At 38.6% G+C, this 11,241-nt stretch overlaps 1 protein-coding gene across 1 annotated transcript; it reads right to left on the minus strand.

Moving 5' to 3' along the window:
* Window positions 1–871: 871 nt before the first annotated feature.
* On the minus strand, window positions 872–3,726 carry LOC100690494 (granzyme A). Its single transcript, XM_003455284.3, has 5 exons — window positions 3,637–3,726; window positions 3,311–3,452; window positions 2,484–2,622; window positions 1,416–1,685; window positions 872–1,331 (listed from the first exon to the last, which is right to left on the minus strand). The coding sequence occupies exons 1-5, from the start codon at window positions 3,698–3,700 to the stop codon at window positions 1,170–1,172; spliced, it is 777 nt and encodes a 258-aa protein (XP_003455332.2). The 5' UTR covers window positions 3,701–3,726; the 3' UTR covers window positions 872–1,169.
* Between the last annotated feature and the right edge of the window lie 7,515 nt (window positions 3,727–11,241).

Consider the following 11,241-nt stretch of genomic DNA (forward strand, 5'->3'; position numbering starts at 1 on the left):
AGCTTGAAGGCCTGTGGTACATAGCCAATTATATAACAACTGCATTATTCATCCTAGATGCTGCCTTCACACTTTCACACCCAACAACTTCTCCTACAGCCAAGCCACACTCCTCAACCAAAAAATCAGTGCAAACCGGTATTTTAATACCATGCCGACAGGAGAGGCTCCGAAAGCCCTCCGGCCCATGATTTTTCAGCCATCGCACCGAGCTAAAAGCTCAGTGCTGCCGAAAAGGACACCAAAGAAACACCAGTGAAAGAGAATCACTCCTCCCCACCTCCCCACACCTGCACCAGACGCTCACACATGCACACACGACAGAGAGAGAGAGAGAGAGAGAGCAAAACATAAACAAAACATGACACTTTCACTTTGTAACTTTGGTTTCGAAAGGTCCTGTCAAAATAGATTTTATTATTAATAAAATTATTATTATGCTGCTCTCTAGTGTAGTCAGCCTGTCCTGCTCCTCTGCAAATGTATCAATTTTTGGTTTATATTTATGGGGCTGGCTCCACATAACACATCGCCTTTAGATTAGTAGCTCTGTATTGCATGGTGTTGCACCACACATGAAACAATAAAATCTTGAATTTAACACCTGTGGTCAAATGTATCATAATGAATAATAACTATGAATAATAACTATGCTGTGTTATTCAGAAAAAAAGGAGGTAAGATTTGTGGAGGTAAGAAATTGTAATTGAAAGGGTGTTTGGGCATATACTAAAATCATGAATGTAGTGCTGTCATGTCCTCTGAAAATGTGCAAGTCATAGTCTTGTGGCCTATAGAAGGTGTAGAAGGTGTAGGAGTAAAAAGACGATGCTTGGTAAGAGTTACAAACAATGAAAGAAAGAGAGAAGAATTATTGCCTCTAGGTTTATTATAAAGTAGAATGTTTATACAAGTATCTTATAGGGGGTTTTAAGCAGAAATAGATGGAATGAAAAATAAACAACAGAGCTTGTTCAAGAAAAAAAATATTTGTCATAGCTAAAAAAAAAATTCATCAAGCTAACAGAAACTGAAATATCAGAAAATAGAATATGAAATGATAAAATGGATAATGGTCAAGTAAGCAGTCTACATTAAAGGCATGGACATTTAATATCAAAGAAAAGATTTCCTTCTTGCTCAGCTTGTATGGATTGACACCTGTGGGTTCATAAGATTTCTGAGGATTGCATTGTTTTTTTGATCCACTTGAGGCGTTTCTCTGAGAGAAACGAGTAGACTCCAGGTTTTTTAATGCTACCACAATCTCTTCCAAAAGAAGTGACTCCAACCAGCACTCCATCGCACACGAAAGGTCCTCCTGAATCCCCCTGGCAAAAGAACACAAAGGTGTTGAGTTGGATGGATATTTTAATATAGATATTTACTTCCCTACATACTTTCTATATACTTACTTGACAGGTATCAGCCTTTTTTTCACCATTTGAACCAGCACATATCATGTCACTGGTGATAACTGGGTTGTGGTTGTAATAATCACGAGAGTTGCATGTCTGTCTACTGACCACAGTCACATTGACAGACAGGAGAACATCTGATATTTTGTTGTTTTCAGTTTTTCCCCATCCAGCCACCAGACACTTGCTTCCAGCTGGAGGGTCCTTGACAACTTTGGCTAACTGGAGACATTGTACTGTCTTGGTTTGCTTTACTGGTTTCTTCAACTGAAACAAAATTAAAAAGAAAGATATTGATAATGACTATATTAACTTTAGAGAGCTGGCCTTAAATTTTGTATATTTACAGCACTGTGCTACAGTCTTGAAACACCACTCATTTATTTTGTCATGGTCTCTGTGTTTACCCGGTCGGCCCCGCAGGGCTGCATGTGTTTTGGTTTTGGTTTTGCTCTTTCTCATTGCTCTGCCTGGATGGAGCTCACTCCAAGCTTCTGCTTTTGGACCACGCACCTGCTCCTAATCTCGGGCCATTTCTTAAGGCAGTGGCACTGAGCTCCTCATCGCTGGACTATTGAGTTTGATACGTTAGTGTAAATCCAGCTCGGTGAATTCTAGTGTGCTTGTGTATGAGCCTATTTGTGACTTTCGTCTCTCTGTGCTTAGACTTCCTGAACCATGGAAACTTAAATGCCGATGTTGGCAGTTTGGAGTGGCGTGCATGTGGAACTCTCAAACAGAGCAAAGGATCTGATTCTCTCCCCTAAACCTACCCGGTGGACCACTGGAACCCCTGGCTTTCCCTTCCACCTGTATATATATTCTGCACCTGGTGTTTTGTGTAAATAAAAGAACTGCTAACTTGTGATTCCAGTCTGAGCCTGAGTTGGATCCATTTCTTGTGACATATTTGTACATTTTGCTTGGAAAATGTATAAATAGGTACAGCGATTTATTGATTTATCCATACACACACAGAAATACATCATATAAGATTAAAAACAAACGTATTCACATAAATGCATCTTTTTTAACTTAGTTTCAGACAATGAATTATCACTTTACCTTGAGCAACATGAGGTCATTCTCCCTGGATCCCTGGTAATAGTCAGGATGAGGAAAACGTTTATCAACCTTTTGGACCTGCTTAGAAGCTTTTTCTTTTTTCTTGATCGAGTGTGCTCCCAGGGTCACCTTACTCATACTGTAGAAGAAAAAAATGTATTAGTGAAAGTTCACTTATACAAAAGATTAATAGGTCAGATTAACCCTTTTAAATAAAACAATTATAACATTATCATAGCTGCACAGTTACTTCATTATATGTGTATTATTGTATATAGTTGGGTTATGGTTATTTTAGAGACATAGATAAAGCTGCATGGTGTTTTCCTCCAGGTGAATAAAGAATTTCAACGATATAACATTCTTCAGTTATGAAATTTCTGAGTGCAGTCTCTTTCTATGACAGTGATTACCACGCTGTTTAGATAAACATTTAATCTTTTTTTTCTCATTTGGATTATCTCCAACATCAATATTTATGTGCAATGCAGACAAATCTACTTGTGTTTTGCAGGCTTTTCTATAAAAACAACAGACAATATGTTTGATGCCAATTTGATTTGCATCTCTGATAAGGAAATGAAGAAATTATAAAAAATTAAAAGAAAAATATGACAATGACTAGTGCAAAATTCTCTGTAAAGATATTAATGCCTACAAGAATATGGACAATCTATAAATAAAAAAATAACAAACATTTTTACATTAATAATTATAATAAAAATTTTTTCCTTCTGATCTCTTGTGAAATCTCTTTATGTATTATCTTTCACACTGTCAGTTATAAAATAAATACTGCAATATTTTGATTTGAAAAGCGTTCCTACTCTTTGCAGTGTGCAGCTGTCAGGACCCATTGTGGATGGATTAACGTCCCTCCACAAAAAAATTTTTTGCTTTCCACATAGGCCACGAAAGGCAATGAGTGTGGCTCGACTTCTTCCCCTCCAATAATCTCAGACCCACCACCTAAAACAAAAAGAAAACATCCATCACATAACAAATTCAGCAGATGATGCAGTCAAAAACACATGAGTGAAACAAACACTCTTCACCAACTGCTTTTGTAATGCTAACTATGCATTCTGCTTATTTAAATTAATGAGAAAATTGTCTACAAGTAAATTAAAGTACCATAGAAAATATTAATCACCTGGCTGGATGATCATGAGGAGCATGCATGAAACGAAAACACTGAAATAACTCTGGCAGAACATTTTGCCCTGTGTCTCTCATAGATGTTGAATGCACTGAAACTGTGATGCTCAGCTTTATATAGAGAGCTGAAAGGATGTGGTCTGACAACTGAAATGAACAAGTCAGCAAAATGGGCTCCTAAACGCTTCTAAGGTTGTGATCAAATATATCATTACCAACCTTTACCCCATTCACCATCACCACCACCACCAACAACAACAACAACAAGAACACACACATATATACTTAACCACTTTTTGACTGTGAGAAATTTGACTTGGTGTATTTCTCATGGATGAATACTTCATTGTCCTTGACTTGACTGTTAAACTAAACTTAGATTGTTGTAATTTTCATTCTGTGCTTTAAAAACTTCCACATTTCATGACATAGTGTCTGTGGTGAGGCATGGTCAGTGGTACCGTGTGGGTGCATCCACAATCACGCCTGCCGCCTGCCCTGTATTAAAAACACGGGGAAGCAGGGGTTGTTGTGAGTTGTGGTGTGATGAATGTGCAGCTGACAGCTGAGAGCAGCAGCCGCGTGTGCAATAACGATGGCTTTGCCTAACACTCTCTGGACCTGCCGTGTCTCTATCACACACCACTCATTCTAACTCATGGGACAATTGAGAGAAATGTGTAGGCTGGTCAGCAGGATACAGCTGAGACATTGTCTACTTGCAGTAGAATCCGATTGCTTGTTGGAACAGGAAGGGGCCATTCCCAAAGTTGTGTATTTAATACATAACTAACATATTTTTAAAAAGGCACTTATTTTCTTGTTAGTGATGACTGGTATTCATGGCCACTGGCCATGGCCCTACATTGCTCCATCTGTGGCATGTGATCGCATGCAGGAGGCACTGATGGAGGCCACAACTAAATTTAACTCCACTTTGACTGAAGTGGTGAGTAGGTGAATGAATTATAGGTTTTTTTTTTAAGAATTAGAATCAGAATACTTTCATAATCCCTAAGGAAATTATGTGGGTTACAGTTGCTCCAAGAGAATAACAGTAACTACAGTGACTAAGTAGACTAATTAAAGTAACTAATTAAATAATACAATATATTATAAAGTTACCAAATAGAAGAAATAGCTCTAATATATACAAACAGCTCAATTATAAATATCCAGAATATTACAAAGGTGAGACATATATGATTGACATTTTACTCTAACCTTGTTATTTTACTGTAGAGCATGTGCAAAAGGGTGTAACTACTGCACTGTGTACTGTGCAGTAGTTACACCAGTGCACCAGCAGAAAAGTTAGGCGCACCCAAATTTTTCAACCGCATCGCTTAACACCACAGTTTTACATGTGCACTTTTTTGGGGGGGAAATTGCTGTCCATACAGACAATATTGATTAACTAACAACCTTGACAAGACAAAGTTCTTTATTTGGAGCACAGTACTACAAGAAAGATAAGTTACTGAAAAAGTGCTGGTGCTTTAAGTGCTTTGGCACTCTTTGGTAATATTGTAGACAATGTTAAACTTAATCATCACATCGACCTCCTCTGATGACCCATTTGCTGCTGCCTGCTGCTGAAAGGTGGGGAGAGGGAACACTTGGGCAGTGCATCTATCACAGCATATAATGTGTTTTCTGGATACACTGTGCTTTTTCAGCATTCACGGGTTGATGGCTCCATGTCAGAGCACTGGCTATGAATTTCAGACAGATCAGGCCTTAACTTAACGAAAAAGTTATCAATAGTTCTTTTTACATCTTTTCTTATTACCCACAGCTACATCCACTTCTGTTGGGCCTAGGCTACTTACTAGGGCTGGGTATCATCACTGATTTCTATAATCCATTTGATTCCGATTCACAAGGTCCCAATTCAATTCAATTCAATTTTGCCTCAGACAGTCAGAAATATTACATATTGTAACGATGGTTAAATGTTATTTTACAGTGACAGGTTGGTTATCTCTGCACGCTGTTGTTATTTCTTTAAGATACATGTTTGGTTGTACTGCAGGAAAAAGGGAGTTAATGTGTGCAGGAAGGGGAGGGGGGTCCTTGCTGTTGTGTGACTGCAGTGGCTGAAGTGAGGGATTGTACGAGGGCACTCGCCCCTGAGTTAACGGCCCGTTTGCCTGTGTTACTGAATAAACGGACAAACTGAGATCAAAATGTCTGGTTCTTGAGAACGTTACAATATTATTATATTATATTATATTATATTATATTATATTATATTATATTATTCTGATCATTTATCAGTACTGATACATGTGAGACTTCTTCAGTTGTGTTTGCATCACAGCAGATACCTTTGTGTCAAAGTAACTCAGGATAAAACACCGAAAAACATGAAGGAGATTTCCCTGGCCTGGCTTTTTATAACAGATAACCTTAAAAATGTTCTGCAATATTCTGCAATTTTGCATAATTTTAAAAAGTTTAAATTTCTTCAGTATTGAACAGCAGAAATTAGGCTTTCTTGTCTGAGGTCATTTAAGTAAAAAAAAAATAAAAGACAGCATCTGACAGCGCTGTAAACAATGGTAGACTGGTGGGTAATGAGCGAATGAATAATGCAGAAAACAGAGATTTGAGATGGGAAACTGTTCTTGAAGTACACTGAGAGAGAGAGCTGTGCATGAAGTGTGATTTTAACGTGGTGGAAGCAAAACAGCAAAAGTAAGAGGGAATTAATGATGACATTTATCAAATGTAAAGCGTAGTTTGGATCTTCTTTTGCTGCTGGTTCAGTGAATTTTGGTTAAAGAGAGACAAAACCTGCAACTCAGAATCTAGCGCAAAAAAGACGTAAACACAAAGCGCAGACCCACCGACGCATCAGAATCTGTGAGCTGTCAGCTTTCAACGGTGCCATCGGGTGAGAAAGCCGAGAAAGTGAAAGCTGATTCTGATGCGTCGGGTTCGCGGTCTGTGTTTACGTCTTTGTGTGGAATCCGTTTTCCTGCTCTCATTTGCTGTTTGCTGAAATAGTTTTGTGAGCTTTAACCTGAGATTCTGGCGTTTCTGGCAAAATACAATTCTCCAAAAGTTGAATCTGTTCATCTGGACGTAGCGTTTTGTGGGAGAAACGTTTCGTCACTCATCCAAATGTACTGTTTATAAGTTTCCCCAAACCTTATAAACAGTACATGTACTGTTTATAAGGTTTGGGGAAACCTGCAGTCAGCTGAGACTGAAGAAGTCACTTGGATGAGTGACGAAACGTTTCTCCCACAAAACGCTACGTCCAGATGAACAGATTCAACTTTTGGAGATTTACTTTCCTGGATGATTGAGAATGCATCAAGACAAAATCCAATTATATTTATAAGTTGATCAGGATTTAATGAATTGATTTCGCTTTATTCAAGCTACTCACCTCTCTCTATCTGCCTGCACTTTCAAACGTACACATGAAGGACTACAGGAATATCTGGACTGCGGCCAATTAGACAGGTCCCACCCCTGACTATTGTGAGTACAAGAAAACAATTATTAGAATATAATGTGTTAAGTTTGCTTAGATGAGAGGGTCCAGCAGTAGATCAGAGGAATAGGGAAGGATTTGTCTGTGTTTCAGTTTAGTTTAGCTGTAGGCCTGAGAGTGTGTGTAATTGTTTAGAGGGAAAGGAATTTATTGACACTGGGGGTCTGCTGTCATGAAAGGAGACAGGAAGCTACAGTTGGGGGTTGCTGATGCTGATGCTTGTACCTTTAATAAAAGCTCATAATTGTCATAACTTAGAAGTAGGCTTGCAGGAGACTCTCCACCTGATCTGTAAATGTAAGACAACAAGAGGCCAATGGCCCAGTGGATGCAGAGTGGAGGTCTCAGTGTTTGTAATATGTTAACTCTGTTTTGTATGTTGTCTAAAGGAATTTGGTGTAGCTGGGGAGAGGAGATTACTTTTATGACCGGCAGGAAGTCACAGATACAGACACACACACACACACACACACACACACAGAGTGCTTTAACTGTTACTACGCACCCACACTCACGTGCACTCACACATACACACAGGTACGCGCACATAGTCACTCACGCGCACTCACATAGACACACGGGTACGCGCACACACAGGCACTCACGTGCTCGCACATACATACACAAACACAGAGTTTGCAACACACCATGGGGGTTTTATGATGGGGTCACTTCTATAAAGCTGATTGTAACAAACAAAAGAGTGGAAGATCTGCAGAGGGACACCGGCCTTGCACGTTTTCCCTTTTAGAAGGTGCATGCGTAACTGAAGATGAATAAAAATGAATAAAGGTTTTGTGAAAAGACTACTGAGTTCCGGTGCCGTCTCTGGATGCCTCGAGGAATAAAAAAGAACCGGGGTGAAACTGTTTCGCAACACTATCTCTGATTGGTTTAGACCATGATAGGGGCACAGGGGCGATTTTAGCCCATTTTGGGGGGTGCTGAAGCACCCCCAAAATGAATCAAAGCACCCCCAAAGATTTCTTACTTTTTTTGGACAATATTTGCTGCTTGTGTGACACACTGCTACAGTAAATGGTTGAGACATAACATTTTAACAACAAAAGTATAGATACCCCCCCCCCCCAAAAATGGTTTGTTCCAGCTTGCCCCCACTCTGGCTCTAGCGCTGTTGCTGCCAGAGCGATGGTGGCTGAGACGCAGCGGAGCGGAGGTGTAAGTGCCTGGCTTAACTTTCAGTTACTCTTTATATAGTTTGGTAGGAGTCAGACCATGTTTCTTTTTAGCTGAAAAACATTACACCAGGTAACCTGCAGTGTTCAAAACATGTTTTCCGACGATGTTTGCTACCCTACAATCCGTCCTGCTCTGTAGTAAAATCAGCGACATTTGACCGTCCTGTTGCTCCCACTGAAATGTATACAGCCTATTTAAAATCTAAAACTTAAAATTGTCAGTAGCTACTGTTGTTACCACTGTCCTGTTTGAAATGGATACTAACTAGTTAACTGACTGGATGCCCATTAACCTTATAACTCCTGTTGTGTGTGTGTGTGTGTGTGTGTGTGTGTGTGTGTGTGTGTTTGTGTAGAGAGAGACAGCCAGGTTCATAATGGATATAAGGAAGTTTTTTCAAAAACAGGAGCCACATTCAGGTAAAAGTGTAAAATCAAACGATCCGTCAATCAAGAATAATGTTGGATCAGTATTTCAATATTTATATCTTTTATTAGATGTACATGTGGTTTGGTTATTTGCCTTTTGGTTGAAAGTACACTGAGAGAGGACTTTTTGTTAGTGATCTTAATAATATTTTTTTCATATTAATGTAATTTTTCATCTAATTGAATACAATCTATTTGTGTATGATTGTCAGTCCAAAGAGGGAGAGAGGAAAGAGGGAACGTGAGGAGAAAGTACAAGGTCAGGAAGAACCAGGTAAGAAAACAGACCGGGAACAGTGACGGGCAAAACAGAAACTGTTAAACTGACAAAGAGGAAAAAACCTGATTTTACTCACACAATCTGGAAGTTGTGCTCTCCCTGTATTAAAGCTGCTATACAGAAGCTGCAAAACAAACTGGGTTGAAACATTTTTGACCCTCTTTAACTACATTCCAACATAACATTATCATTGATTGGGGAGATTAAAATTAATGATATATTTTTATGTGGTTCAGCCACAACTCTACTAAAACCTCAGCCAGTAATAGGTAGGCCAACTTTTGGACCGTCCAGTTGTCTTTATGACTGCCGCAGTACGTACATCACATTTGCACACTATCAGAAAGTGCCAAACAGCCCTGGTGGAGTGAGGAGCTGTAAAGAGAAGCAGAGTGCTCTGTTTATATTCTAAAAATGTTTTAAGCTTGTTTCAAAGATTCTGTACTGCAGCTTTAAATGTTTTCCAAAAGCACACATACACTTATCAGTGTTTCTCAAACTTTTTACAGTGTGTACCACCTGAGAAAATGTCAAGCTCTCCCAAGTACCACTATGAAAGCATGAAACTCATAAATCTTACAACACAAAATGATAATTATTAAATTAGTAAAATTAGTATCTGCAGTGAAGATTTTTATTTGTAATAATTTATTCTGTTTTGGAAGTATTTTTTATGTATCTGTATTATATTATACATACACATTAAAAGTGAATCTCTGTCCAAAAAATGCACTCAGTTTACTTTTTACTCACTATGAGCATCATTCATCATTTTCCCCCAGTAATTAAGGTTAGGATATGTTTTTGTTTTTTTTTTATTTCAGTCCATTCTTCTTTTGCAGCATTTAAATAACCTTTATCAGATTTGATGGTTTTGTTACAGACAAAAACAGTGTTTTGCTTTTCTTTCACAAATGTGAGGATTAAATTGTGTTAAAATGTACAAAACAGTGATGTCATGTTTTGTGATGAGGACCCAGGCACAGAGAGACTTGATGAATTTAAGAATCATATGATTTAATAAAGAAATTTGCAGACTTGCACAGAGATGGTAAAATTATGATGACTGATAATGGAGATGAAGACAACAGATGATGACGACAGGGAGAAACACGGGACAGTCAGAGAGAACTTGGGACAACTGGAGACATTTAAGAATGCAGGGACTGACAGAGACAGGGAAGAAGTCTCATCGTGACGTGTAAAGTTTATCTTGCCTGGCTGGGCAGCTCTCTGGGTGCTCAGCACCCCCAAAGCTCTGATCCTAGAATCGCCCCTGTAGGGGCATAATATGTGTCAGTTGTTGACCACATGGAGACTTTCAGAGTTGCAGAGAATATTTTTTTTTCTTTACTCGAACAGCTGGTCGCACCTGTGCGACCTAGGTGTTTTTTTTAGTCGCACCATTTAGGTCACACTTTAGAGCCCTGCTCTGAGGGCCATACTACGGAATACAGGAAACATTAGTGACATATAACTTTTCATTCACCAGCTTTTGTGTGTTAACAGAAAAGGTCAAAAGTGTTCTTGATGTGCACCATAAAAAGTAAATATATTCATTTTACTATGGTGGTGTCATCTCATACCGTGGGATGCAGTTACAGTCAGGAAGTCGAGCAACATCAAGTTGGGAGTTAGTGAGTCTTGATTAAATGATTAAACTCATTAAACTCAGTCATCATAAACAAGTAGCATTTTACATTTATTCGCTTGTTAATATTTTTTTTATTATAATTATTTTCCCAGTTTGACCAGTATTACTGCGTCCTGAGTTGCTCACAAGACACTGCAAAGAACTCTAACTAATGGTATAGTAAGAAACTGAGCGTCAGTGTCTCATGAAGCTCACGGTCTTACAAGTAAAGATATTATTTAAAATATTTTCAGACTGTTCATGTTACAGTAATGCTGAGATGTATTTAGACGGCTAAGTAGATTGGCTACTTTCCCTTTAGGATCAATGAAGTTATTCTTATTTTTTAACTATTCTTTAACTTGCAGTGTAGCTAATTGGTTGTCATCAGCAGATGGGAATGAAAAAACAGCAGCATTTAAGGTAAAACGTGTAACTAACAAACTGAGACTGCCCCTTGTCATGGATGACACTTGTGGTCTGTCGTGACATTTTGCACTCTTCCTGTGCAGTGTCTTAGCATTATTTTTTGTGGCTTGCTCTTAGTCAAA

This window comes from Oreochromis niloticus, linkage group LG12 (assembly GCF_001858045.2).
Source record: "Oreochromis niloticus isolate F11D_XX linkage group LG12, O_niloticus_UMD_NMBU, whole genome shotgun sequence".
NCBI lineage: Eukaryota > Metazoa > Chordata > Actinopteri > Cichliformes > Cichlidae > Oreochromis > Oreochromis niloticus.